Below are 13,919 nucleotides of genomic sequence, written 5' to 3' on the forward strand. Positions count from 1 at the left end.
CATGCTAGATGCTGCTCATTCAAGTGGCTTGGATAAATGAAGGTAGCGTATCTGATGCTACAATGCTACACGCTAGGTGAACGCGGTGTAACGTAGCCTTCTCTCGCCTTCTGGTCCGAGCGTGATTTAGAGCCCCGCGCGTTCCCTCCCTCCCTCCCTCCAGGCATCGCCTCCATGACGGTCCCGGTGTACATCGCCGAATCCTCGCCCCCCCAGCTGAGGGGCCAGCTGGTGACCCTCAACACGCTCTTCATCACGGGCGGCCAGTTCGTCGCCAGCCTGGTGGACGGCGCCTTCTGCTACGTGCGCCGCGGCGGCTGGAGGTGAGCGAGGAAGGGTTCGGGGGTAAATGTCCGTATCCTCTTGAAAAGGAAAAACGGGTATTTAAAAGAAGTGTCGGACTGACACCACTCCCTTGTTCGTCTTCCACATTTCGTTCTTCTTCTTTGTTTTTGCTATCTGAGAGTTTTTCTAGCCCTTGGCTGGCTCATCACCATGGAAATGAACTCACTCACTCCTCAGGTAAGATTGTGAAAGCAATAGTTAGCAAACGTTTTTCAGAATAATTACCGTGCCAAACTACCTGAGATGCCATTTGAATGGCCACAGTGGCCTTATGTGAACTGCAACAGTAACAAAGGCTCAGAAGGCTAAGTGAAGTTGTTTCCCAGGTTACCAAGACGCCTGTGCCAGACGTTAAGAACTAGGAGCAAGGTACTTAGTTGCCATCCACGTAATTTCTGTTGATTAGCAACTGAAAATTACTGAATGGGCTTTTAACCCTTCGAAGAATAGGCGTTTTGGAATGTTCTTTCAAAATTCTAAGTCAGTGTTCTAGAACTCCATTGCTTTCAATCACCAGTAGTGATTGTGACATCAGCATTAGAATGTTCAGTTAAGATCATTCTAAATCACGTATCTGTGATGTCACACCTCGAGGGGTTGATGTTGCCTGCTTCCCCGCTGTCATTGTTCGCACACCTGATTGGAGGTAAATAAGGTGCCGATCCATCATCTGGAGCGCGGATGGCTTTCGAGCACAAACGGCGGCCACCTGCGGCTGCCCGCGCCTCTCTCTCTGCGAATGATCTTCGCTTGCTGGACACTGAGCCGATTCGTCAGTAAGGAGGGGTCTAGCTAAAGGCGCCTGGAGCGTGAGCGGATGCAGACGTTCGGGCCGAGGTGTGAACCGGTCGTTAAAGCAGTCCCGGCGAAGATTAACGGCAAGGAACTGTGTTGTGTTTTTTTTTATTCAGACATCTGCCTCGCTTCGGGAAATAAAGGCGGCGTCATTAAACAAATAAATAACACGAACGCCGCCAGCACTGCGCTGTTTGAAGGAGCCGCTCGACGAAGGGACGCTTAGCCTCGTGTTAGCCAACCCTCGTTCCCGGAGGTGTACAGTCCCGTAGGTTTTCACTCCAACCCTAATTTGAGACACATGACTCGACTACTTAGCATCTCTGGCTGTTGAGTGACGTGTGCTTTGTTCGGATTGGAGTGAAGACCTACAGGATGGTGGATCCCCAGGAACAGGGTACCTGGAAACCGCTGCTTTAGCCTGCAGGGCGTGAACCGTCTCTGCGGGGACCTGAGAATTTGGGACGGAGCCAGTCGAAGGCGATAATTACCTTTCCACGGGCCCCCTCTGGGTTCGGGACGGCGGCGACTGCGGGAGGCGAGGCGTCCGATTGGGCGATTCGGTCCCTGCGCCCCAGCCCACAGAGGAGGCGGGACCTTTACCGAGGAGGAACGCGGTGTGACCGCAGCAAAATGGGAGGTCCCTGAGCGCAGCGGACATGGCCCATCTGAGCACAGTGGATGTTCGTCTCCTGAGCGCAGTAAATGCGGTTCTCCTGAGCACGGGGAATGTAGGGCCCCCTCAACATAGCGAACGTGGGGACGTGGTCGATGTGAAAGGCGGCTCGATAACGTTTGTTCATCTTTGGAAGTTCATTTCTGTCTTTCTGTCTGCCCCCCTCCCCCTCCCTCTTTCTCTTTCTCTCTCCCGAGTTTTAAACGGAATTATATCTGTTCGGTGTGGTCCGATAAGAAATGGCTTTGGCGGTTTCGGTTTTTACGTTTTTTAATTGTTTTCATCTATTTGATAATTAAGGTCTTTTAATTGTTTTTTTTTTTTTTTTTAATTGTCCTATGGCTTCCTTTTATGTCTAACTGTAATGGGTTGGTGGTAAAAGTTTTGTGAAAGTGCAGCTGGGTGTGTCAGTGAAGGGCTTGCAGAGGTTGAGCCCCGGTCCTCCCTGCCTCAGGTACATGCTGGGCCTGTCGGTGGTGCCGGCGGCCCTGCAGTTCGTGGGCTTCCTCTTCCTGCCGGAGAGCCCGCGCTGGCTCATCCAGAGGGGCCTCACCCAGAAGGCCCGGCGGGTGCTCAGCCAGATCCGCGGGAACCAGAACATCGACGAGGAGTACGACAGCATCAAGAGCAGCATCGAGGAGGAGGAGAAGGACTGCGGGGGAGGTGAGAGAGCCCCGATCACACACACTGTACATCCACTGTACACACACACTACACGCATACACTATACACAAATACTATACACACACACTGTACATCCACTGTACACACACACTACACGCATACACTATACACATACACTATGCATACAGACACTATACACGTACCAAGTCCACATGCATACATGCACCCATACACTGTACACATACACACTGTACATCCACTGTACACACACACTGCACGCATACACTATACACATACACTATACATACAGACACTATACACGTACCAAGTCCACATGCATACATGCACCCATACACTGTACACATACACACAAAACATACACTATACATACTGTACATGCACAATGTACACACTCATGCATGCACACATACACTATACACATACATGGACAATACATACATTATACACATACTGACTCGCACCCACACACATTACACACACCTTCCATATCATTGAATAAACATACAAGCAGAACACGTCGTCTCTGCTAACAGTTTGCACCGCTCAGTATTTATATTAATCTGGGGGAGACGCAGACTTCTGGTTCATGCTGCTAGCGGTACTGCACCGCTCAGCTTTCTGTCTGTCGCTGAAAGCCCCGTGTCGGCTGGGTTTCGAGCGCCCGCGGTTACCCTCCGGGGTTAACGTGGAGCCGGGCCGCGCTCTAATGCGACGCCGAGGAGCGAAATTGGGATGTGGGATTTAGAGGTCAAGTGGCAGAGTGGAAATTGCCTCCATCTTGGCTCTAATTGACCTCTCCGCCCCCCCCCCCCCCCCCCCCCCCTGGGCAAGTTAAGAGGAACGCGGCGGCTACCTTCGGCCTCCTGGCTGTGAAGTGGCGCCCAGCTCATCGGGGGGGGGGGGGGTTTACACCATTTGAATTTCACCTGGGTTGCGCGCTCTCTGCCGTGTCACTTTATTACTGGCTCCATCAAGCACCATGTAAAGGGCACCTTCCAGGCGGGAGACAATAAAGCACCGGTTCTCTCATCACGAAGCAGAAGGTGACCCGTACGAGGGCCACGCCCACTACAGGCACCACTGTTATGTTGGTGTCGGACAAGAGAGAGAGGTGGTGCTTGGGTTTATTATTATTATAATTACTGCTGCTGTTGTTCTTACTAATAGTAATAATGATAATAATAATTCAGATTTGGTGTTCCAAAAAAACACACATTACTCACAAGTAACATTCTAATTATAGTATTTAACATCTGTACGTAATCACAGCCAAAAGAATAAAGATTCAGTCTTGGGCTTCAACTTTGAATCCTTTACCTGGTTTGTAATTTCTCGTAGAAGAAACCAAACAGTTTGTGCCTTTTAATGGACGTAAGCGCATTCGACATAACGAGTTTGTGAAGTCAGAGCTTGGGCGCTTTTGGCTCCATTTTGTACTTCAGTGTTACGCGGACGTCTGGCCCCCGGTCATTCGGGCAGTCCTGTCAATCACAGGGTCACCGTGGCGATGGCGCTGATGTCACAATTGCTTGCTGATTTGGGGAGGGTGTAATCAAGGTGCTCGAGTTGAGAGTGACCTCAGGAGGACCGCCGTGAGTCTTGTCCTTGACGATGCCGAGGTGGCACAACTGCGGCAAGAAGTGATTCCAGTGTTTGAGACAGGCAGCTGACACCTTGGCTTGGATAGAGAGAAAAAGAGAGAGAGAGGGTGTCAGACAAAAAGACAGAGCAAGTGTGAGAGAAAGAAAATGAACACGGAAGAGAAGTGAAGAGAGGGGGCAAGATGTCAGCAGTGGGGAAAAAAGAAAAGAAATGAAGAAAAGAAGAAGTAAGAGGAGTTGGGTGAGAGACAGAGGGGGGGCTGCAGACGGGGGGGAGGGGTGGGGGCAGGTCTGGGTTTTGGAGCACCAGGCCCATCTCTAAATCAGCTTTCCACAAAAGCAGGAAGAGTGGAATCTCGGCGCGTTTGATAAGCGCTCGCTGATCAGAGGTTCTGTCTGGCTCTAGATTTCATTTTAAATGCATCACATGACCAGACGCACAGAAATCAGACATGCCTTACAGAGCATATTAAAAATGTGCAAATCCTTCTAGCTGGCTCTGGAAGCCGTTTAAAATGCGCCACATTGCCCGACTGTAAAGACACCAGACACACATTAAGGAGCATATTAAAAATGTGCTAAAGAGACGAGACGCTTGACAATATTTCGGTCTTTAAAAATTGCGCGTCACCCCCTCCTTCCCTGCGCTACGAGGTCTCGCAGAAAAACGATTTTCCTCATTACGGTTAAATATCATTCGATATAACAAATGTAAACCTGTTGTTAATTTACCACTGCAGTAAAGCAATGCCTACCCACAAAATGGAATGTGTGATGTGATATATTGATATCATGTAAAATAATCTGGATATCATCAGTGCCAGCCAATCAGGTAAAATAGGTCGTTTGATTTTTATTCATTATTCTGAATAATTTTTTTCGTTATTCTTCTGCAAGATTAATAAGCCTGCCGGTTTGCGTAAGACCGAGACATTAGCGTTCGGTTCACTTCGCTTGATTGCATCTAATGTGGTAGGTTTGCCTTCAAGTAGTTCATATAAAATCATTTCAGATGGAATGGGAGAAAAAGCTTTGGGCTTCGAGTACGTCGACAAAAGCGTGCGTGTGTGTGCGCGCGCGCGCGATGTCTCAGAATCTACCTTGGTGTTGCAAAGGATGTGCACGAGGGTTACAACATAGTGTAGAGACGAATACGGTACTGACAGGAGATCTTCATAAATAAAACTGGTTAAGATTGTATATTGTATTATACTCAGAGTTTGTTCCTGGATATGATGTAAATATAAATATAATACCCTCCTAATACAATACGCAACATGCGTCTGTTTATTTTCCCGGATCCACAATCTAGCAATTGATGAGCTAATTAGTTGAATGGGCCTACTCCGTACCGATTGGTCATGCTATAGGTAATTAAACGCTAAAGTAAGCACAATTAGATAAACTAAGCTAGTTTTCGTGTACTCTTCACCATATTTTTCTTTGCACCGCAATATAAGGTGTTTTTTTCTTATAAGCGCAGACTGAACTGTTTTTTATCTGTCCGCCTTGTAGCGGCTGTTTATTATTCCGACGTGTTAACGCATACAAATGGCCGCGCCGCGATTTAACCGTGCTAATATTACCTTCTGTTCTTTCCAAATAGGAGTGCCTGACATCTGCTGCGAATGTGCCGTCCCTGCTTCGGTTTGTGTAGTGTTTGAGGTCCGTGTCAACATGATCTAATCAGCTGCGTTAATGTGTTTGTTTTGTTCGCGCGGGGGAGATCTGTTATTTGCATTCAGAACAGCCCACCGTTACGGGGATATTAATCCGGGGGAGACTCGGACTTCTGATTCATATTCCTCCCGTTTAAAATAGGATTTTAGCCTTTCACGAAGAAAGCCCCCAGCCCTTTCGAAAAAGCTCCACCGCCGCCTTTAACGGCCATGCACGGAGAGTCAGGACCTGGGACCTGTCCAAAAGACTGCATGGCAAGGCCCCTCCCGCCGCGCAGTGTTCCCATTGCTACGCCTTTAGTAGACGAATTCAGCTGGACCCACCGGCGGTTCTGGTTCTGTTTACAGCCGAGCGAGGACACGATTTTGTCGCGGCTGTCTTCCTCTCGCGACTTCATTCCCGGTCGGAAGAGCACAGAAACACAATTATAACCCAGCGCGCTTCCTCATCTGCGCTGCAGATCTGGGTTCCTAATTAATTTTGAATGACTTGCCGGTGATTCATACCGCTCCAATTTTCTGCTGAAGAACCCTTTCACCGCTTTTATGTGAGCCCGGAGTGCGTTGCTGTGCGCTAGTCTTGTCTTCTAGCGGAGATTAGCGACGGCGCAAATTGTTCAGCGCTCGTGCGCCATTTAAAAGAGGCAGTTGCTTATCATCCTTTTCAAACATATTCAAAAGACTGTTCGTTAAGCGCAATAATTACGAGAGCCTCGTGTGAAAATAATGATTTGGTTGGATCAAAAACCCTCAATTGCCCTATTCTTTACCGTTTCCTATGACATTCCAACTGTATGAATCGTCTAAAATGACGGCTTACTGTGGTACGGGGTAGCAGTAATTAAGGTTACTGAGATTCTGTACGTAATTGTTTAAGTCAACCACGTATGTGGTATATTCTTAAGATACAGGGATATAGTCGTTACGGATACACACTGCTGAGTTTTGTATTAAATGTATTTTGGTATAGTAATTAAAATGACTCATGACATTACTTTCATTGGACAACAGTCCCACAATGTGTGTTTGGACTGTGTGATGTAGGTGAATGTGGTCAGGTGACTGGACTGAGGGAAACTATCAGTTGGGAGTGCTGCCAGTGGTCAGATTTTTTGTGGAGAGGTGAAGGGGATTGTGGGATGGATAGTGCTGAGTGGTATTCACCCCTCTCCACTTAAAGACACGGCCGGGGCTTGTGTTTACATACGGCTATTACCGCCGTTACCTCCCGCTGCTCGTTCAGCTTCACCTGTGGAGGATTCTGCCCCTCGATCCCCTTCCTTCATTCCCTCCCCTCTCTCTCTCTCTCTCTCTCTCTCTCTCTCTCTCCATCTCTCTCCCCCACCCTCTATCTCCCCCTCTCTGTCTGACTCTCTCTCTCTCCCTCTCTGTCTGTCCCTCTCTCTCTCCCTCTCTCTCTCTCCCTCTCTCTCTCTCTCTGTCTCCCCCTCTCTGTCTGCCCCCCTCTCTCTCCCTCTCTCTCTCTCTGTAGGCAGCTCTGTACTCAAACACTGCGGTGTGGAGACGTGTCAGTGGTGTGCTCGGCCCTCTGATCGCTGTGTGTGTCACGGCCTTTCAAGGAGATGAGAAGGCCACACGCGCACACACGGGCAGACACACACACACACACACACACACACTCTCCCTCTCGCTCTCACACATGCGCAGACACACACGTATGCTCTGAGACACAGAGAGACAGACATGCACACACACACACACACACATGCACACACTCCCAGACACACACACACACACACAAGTGTATACTCCGTTACATACAGAGACAGATAGATGCGCACTCACACACATACACACCTAGGCAGATACAGACAGACAGACACACTCACGCACACACACAGTCAGACTCACAACCTCAGTTGTGGACCACTAGAGTACAGAACCGGACTGGCTGCCTGCAGTTGCACAGCCCAGCGGCCATTTTGGATCTGACAGAATCCCAGGGTCCGATCCACTTGGCCAGAACCAGGAACGGCAAACCCACTCAGACAGACCCAGACCGTGCTGGTACGGTACCAGGCTCTGTACTGGCTGGAGCAACACTCCCAGGCCTCACCATATGCTCATAACCACCAGCCATCTGTTCCGCTACCTGCGCTCACCCAGGACTGAGACAAACACACAGCAGATGTGCTTTAAGTGTGGGATTTAAAAAAAAAAAAAAATGTTACATCCGACAGAAACCATCATGTCGTGTTGAGTAGGCAGAGCAGGGTGCTCTCGGTGTTTATGTTTTACCCGGCGGTGTTCTGGGCAGCAGCTGCGACGCGTTAGTGCGGGGGGGGGGGAGCGCGGGAGCTCCGTAGCGCTCGCTCAGGCCGAGCGTTCCCCGCGCGACGCTCCCCTCCCGTTTTCGAGACGCGTCGTTTCTTCGCACATCACAACTTCAGGGTTGTGATGTGCGAGCGTGACTCTGTCCTCGCAAGACGTGTGCGTTGAATCGAGACGGAAACGTTCCTGTCTTAGGCCCCCCCGTACCTAATGACCCCCCCTTCCTGCTACCGTCCGCACCCCCCACCCCCCCACCCCCCCCCCGCCCTGCGACAGCCTCTACCTGGAACCCCACCCCCTGTTTCCATGGTAACATACACCTCATCTCTTTCTTCTACCTTCCAGACAAGCTCTGTCCCATATAAGGCAAGAACAGATTCCAGCCAATAAGGGGGGAGAGCTGGTCTTCAAGGATACATCCCCTCCCCCTTCTCTTCACCCGGCAGATTTCCCGCCCCAGTGCCCCCCCCCTTCCCCCCCCCCACCGGGAACAGCGTCACCGTCACCGTCACCTCTGCTTCCACACCTCTATGGTATCTAAATGTCACCAGGCATCTATATGCCCTGGGGTTCGCCCCTGAGAAGGGAGGCTGGTGGCTTCTGTGGTGCGGCATCCGGTCCGGCGCTGCGTGCAAACGGCGTGTCGTCGTTTTAGCTCGTAGCTGGAGCCATCTTGTAATGGCAGCCGTTTGTTTCCTTGCGATTTCAAGAGGAAGGTTGATGTTGTCCCGCGGTCCGTGGGGGCTGTGGGATTGGGGTTCACGACCCCCCCCCCCCCCAGCGAAGCCTTTGGCTGGGCGAGGCGGGAAATCGGCGCCAAATCAGCGACGATGCTCGCAATTTGTCCGACGGGTCCATGGATGCCAGCTGTGTCACAGACTGAGGGAGTCTGCCCATGTGCGTCACGGCCCAGTGAGCCACAGCTGGGTTGTCTGTGGATCTGCCTCAGCTGTGCTTCTGGGAGGGTCAGCCACAGCTGGGTTGTCTATGGATCTGCCTCAGCTGTGCTTCTGGGAGGGTCAGCCACAGCTGGGTGGTCTGTGGATCTGCCTCAGCTGTGCTTCTGGGAGGGTCAGCCTTAGCTGTGCTTCTGGCAAGGGGTCAGCCTTAGCTGTGTTTCCGGGACCTTAGCTGTGCCTCAGCTGTGCTGCCTGCAGCCGGGGCCCGCCGCTGTCCGAAGTGCTGAAGTCTTCCCAGGCTGTGGGGGGGGAAAAGAGGAGCGCTCACAGCAGCCGAAGAGACGCACAAACCATCTGACTACGTTCTCCTGACAAAAGGCCTTCTTATTCTTTTCACGCCGCAGCGGGATATCGACTTTAAACGACCCCCGCGCGGTAGACAGCGGCGGACTGACGCGGGCGAAACAGCGGACCTAGGTCTGAAAGGGCCGCCCCCCTCCCGACGCGTTCCCCAGCAGACGGACCGAACGGCCTGTCCTCGCCATTATGTATTCTTATGTTCTTATGAAAGCGCTTCGCAGAGCGCGTTTGAAATGCGCGGAGCACGATGACGCTAGCAGAATTCACAATGCTACGTTTATGCCAGCGATGCCCTTGTAGAGACTGGAACATCAAAAAAACTAATGGATTTCTAAGAAATACAAGCAGAGGGAGACAGCGGGGTAAATACTGTCTTTGTTCCCCTTTGGGGGGGGGGGGGGGGGGTGTTAGATGTTCTTTGCATGGATCAGTTCGGTGTCTCATCCATCATTCTCTGACCAGGAAGAGGAAGATGTACACAAGCGGTCGCCACCACTGGGACTTGAATACTGATATGGGATTGTCAGCACCAGCTAGGTAGCGCGGCGGATGCCCTGACGAGATGGGAAACTGTGAGAGGCAGATCCAAAATGGAGGCTCCGTGTCAGATTTCATTAATGCGTTGTTCGGTGAATGTGCATCAGCCTGCGTATTTGCATAGCATCGCGTGTTTGGGTGGGTATTCTTTCCACTGCCTTTTCCCTCGGTGATCCTGGGATCGAAAAAGAGGGCGGAGGCTCCCCCCTGAGTCATTTACATGTGCCGTCCGATCTGCTCTTTCCAACGGCGTCGATGCGTGCTGACCTTATCTCGCCCAATCTTTTGTCAGACTGTCAGGAGCACCTGTCGCCATTTTCCTCGAGTGTGGCGGTCGACTGAATCCAGGATTAGTCTCAGAGCAGCGAAGCTTCCCTGAAGTATTTCCTGAAACCAAAAAAAAACAAATGAAAAACAAGCCCAGCCTCTGTTTAAAAAAAAAAACGGAAAGGAAATTCTGTGTTTCTTACAGAACGTTTCTTTCATTCAGCTGTCAAAATCCATGATGTTGAAGAACGAATAGAAAACAAGTTTCTCTTTAAAAATCACATTTGACATCTGAATGGGGGAAGATAGGCGTCATATCACAGTGTGTGTTTTCCTCGGTTGTGTTTTCCGTGTGTAATATCGCTGTTCGGTAAAACGATTATTTTTCATCGCAGAGGCTCTTTGCTTTGGGGGGGGCGTCGTTTCGGTCCCCCGGGGGCGAAGGCTGTCCGTTGTGAGCCTGACCCCATGTGACTAAGGAGGGGGGCGGGGCTATCGGGGGGGACAGAGCGAAATGCAGCGCTCTGGACCGCACTAAGTGGCTCTCTGGACTCCATTAAAAGGCCACAAGAGTTACAGGCGGACACGTTTCCGGTAAACCAGACAGAGTAAAAGCCACGAGGACGGCAGGCCCCCCCCCCCCCCGGGGGGCAGGAGGGGGATCAGCGTCGCCGACCGGCCCGGCCGGACCAGCAGATCTAACGAGAGGGAGAGAGACGGGCGTGACCCCGCGACAAAGCCAGGCGCCGTTATTAGAATTTTAACGAGGGGCAGCCGGTCGATAGATCCCCCCCCCCCCGATGTTTTATTCAAAGTTGTGCCGGGGGGGGGACACACGGGCGGGATGAGAGCCGCCGGACGCGCCGACGCGCGAAAGGTCACGTCCACCCGCCCCCGGCGTGAGAGAGAGGGAGAGAGAGAGAGAGAGAGGGAGAGAGAGAGAGAGAGAGGGGGGGAGAGAGAGAGAGAGAGAGAGAGAGAGAGAGAGAGAGACAGAGGGAGGGAAGGAGAGAGGGAGAGAGAGAGAGAGAGAGGGAGGGAAGGAGAGGGAGAGAGAGGGAGAGAGAGAGAGAGACAGAGAGAGGGAGAGAGAGAGAGAGAGGGAGGGAGGGAGGGAGGGAGGGAGGGCAGCTCTCTTTTTTTTTTTTTTTTTTTCCCAAATGACGGGTAATTACATTTTAATCTGCCATTCCACAGATTGTCAGTTACCGGTAAGATGGAGCGGCCTCTTCGATCGCTCGAAGATTTATGGGATTTGTGAACCGGCGGCACATTTACATAAATTCCCGGGCCGTCGGCGCGTGTAACCGGTGGATCTTATCATTTGATATTTCATGCCATCCCTCTCGTTTAAATTAAGTTTTGACCGCAGCCTGCAGTCGGCCCTTCCTGAAATGTGTTAAGTATTATCTCAGGCTGGGACTCCATGGCTCTTTTGTGTATGCGAGTCTCCGGGTGTTGGTGCTGTTGTAGGAGCGGTTGTGGGCTGACGGTGAAGGATCGCGGCGGTTAGCGGTTAGCGGTTAGCGGCGGCGGATGGCGGTGAAGGCTCTGCCTCGGCGCTCGCCCACCCCACCCCCCCCCGAGCCGCCACCGTAAATATCCGGCGGCGCGGACGGGGCCCAATAAACGCGACGCGATCGCAAGCCGGGCCCTCTGGGATACCGCCCGTCCGCTCGGTAAATGAGAGCCATTTTTCAACCGGGGCCCCCGACCGCCCCGGAGCGAGGTGGGGGGGGGGGGGGGGGGGTGGAGCAGCTCGGCATGGGAACGCGAAACTCGAGGAAGGCCTCCCCACCTACCCCTCTCGCTCTCGTACTTCTCAGGAAACTTGACAGTTTATATCAAGTATGCTTAATAAACTCTTTTTTTTTCCTACACAGGCAAAACTGCTTCCTTTCCCTTTCGCTGTTTGCGAGCAGATTTAGTTGTTGCTACGGCCTTCGGTTGAATATTCATGCGGTCTGTCCAATCAGATTGCATCTGTGCTGCGATAATAAAAGTCATATTTCTTCCGCAGATGCTGAATCTCTATAGCAGGCGCTGCTGTGGCAGCGTACTGCTCAGCTGTCAGGCTGTAGGTGATCGACCACTGGGGGGCGCTGTTGAGCAATGAGGCAGGGGGGGGAGAGCCTTGACAGCCGAAAGCCTCCGTCCCCTCAGAGCTGCGGTTAGCCGTAGCCTCGCCCTGGAGACTGGCTGAGGTCAAAGGTCATATTATGCGTCGAGCATGCCAGACTGTTCAGTGAAATTAGCGCTGACGCTAGCTCCGCTACGGGCGGTTTCCCAGGGCGAGCTTGCCCATCGCGCGCCGGCTTTGATGCCTGAACGCTAACTGCCTGTCTTGAGAGGCGGAACAGCACCGCCCTACTCCCCCCCCCCCCCCCCGTAATGAGCGGCGGGCGGAGCGCAGAGGAGAGCCTCTAATTGGAGAGGGGGTCGTTAAGGGCGACGACGATGCGAGCGCATTACCGGGGGGGGGGGGTGTCGTTCCCATCCCGAATACCACCCTGCCCCCACCCGGTAACAGAACGATCGCCTATTAAAGGGTATGCAGGGAGCGTGTGGCCTGTCTAATCCTGCACAAAAAAACGCACAAAGCCAATTCCGTCTTTATCAGTTCAGCCGGCTAATTAGCCGCACGCAACCGCCGCGGAGGTTCAGTCTCAAATCAGACGACGTATCGCCGGAGTGACGCCTTCGAAATGGAGCCTTCAGTCGTCGTTCATGCGGTCGTCAAAAAAACGCAGCGAAATGTCACGTTGTGCCGCCAACGCCGCGCCGGGGCTTCGGACGCCCCGACCGGACCGGTCTGTTCCGCGCCCCCCCATCGCCGGGCCGGCCATCCCATATTCGATCTCCCCGGCAACCGCGTCCGAGCGGCTCCGGGCCTTCCCCGCCAGTCGCTAAGGGTAAATCCGCACCTCCCCACCGACGAGCTCGCCTGGCATCGCTCTCGCCCCTCCCACGGTCGGCCGCTTGTGGGCGCGTTTTCCGTTTTTTAAATCACTCTTCGTTAAACGCGTATCGATCTTGGAAATCCCCCGCGCTGCGATAATCGACGAGTCCAGAACTACGTGGGACGGGGAAATAACATTTGAAATCGGAGACTGTTCGCACGTCGGATCTTCAATCCGATTGGTTATGGCGCCGTGTTCCCCCGTCCTTCCGGTCGCCCCGCCGGCTTGACTCGCATCGCCAGCTATCCCAGCATGCATTGCGGACATGAGAAATGGGCTCCTATTGAAAATGAATGGAGGCGATTAATATTCTCTTCTCATCTGAGGATGTGTGGCTTTATCCTAAGGGTGGATGTTCGATGTTAGCAGTGTTTGCTTACAATGTGAAATGCTAGCCGTTGTTTGGCTAAAAGCATCCCCCAAAAGGAAATTGTCATATTGGTGTAAAATCCAGTGACTGACCCGTCTGGCCAGGGACGCAGTGACCACGCCCTCTTGCTCTAAAAAAACACCGCCTTGCGCTCGATCCGTTTCGCCTACAGGGGGCGCTGTGCAGCCGGCGCCTTCATTTTCGCGGCTGTCTCCGACCGCCCGTCGCCCGTCGTTTCTCCGAAACGTCTCAGTTAAGAGCTAGCTTACCGATCAAACGCGAGAAAAGCAGAAGAAAGCTTTCGCGCGGTGAGCAGCCCGGCCCTCGCGCGCGGGTCTAGCCGGGATTCTTCCTAATGCGGTTTTTATTGTAGCGCTCTGATCGATGGCTTGCGGGGCTCTGCGCCGTAGCCGAGAATGCAGATGATAACTCCCTCCAGGGAGACTAAGTCGCGCACAGAATAACCGATGAGGCTCGAATTAGTTACCGTGGA

The 13,919-nt window shown here is 52.5% G+C and overlaps 1 protein-coding gene across 2 annotated transcripts in view; it reads left to right on the top strand.

Annotated features, from left to right (window-relative positions):
- Window positions 1-13,919, top strand: part of LOC118219108 (proton myo-inositol cotransporter-like) — a 40,534-nt gene that overhangs the window by 13,241 nt on the left and 13,374 nt on the right. For both annotated transcript variants that reach the window (XM_035402011.1, XM_035402010.1), the window contains 2 exons: window positions 164-323; window positions 2,271-2,479. In XM_035402011.1, the coding sequence (XP_035257902.1) occupies window positions 164-323; window positions 2,271-2,479 (369 nt within the window). The remainder of the gene's footprint in view (window positions 1-163; window positions 324-2,270; window positions 2,480-13,919) is intronic.

The sequence above is a fragment of the Anguilla anguilla genome, chromosome 19, assembly GCF_013347855.1.
Source record: "Anguilla anguilla isolate fAngAng1 chromosome 19, fAngAng1.pri, whole genome shotgun sequence".
In the NCBI taxonomy this organism is placed as follows: Eukaryota; Metazoa; Chordata; class Actinopteri; order Anguilliformes; family Anguillidae; genus Anguilla; species Anguilla anguilla.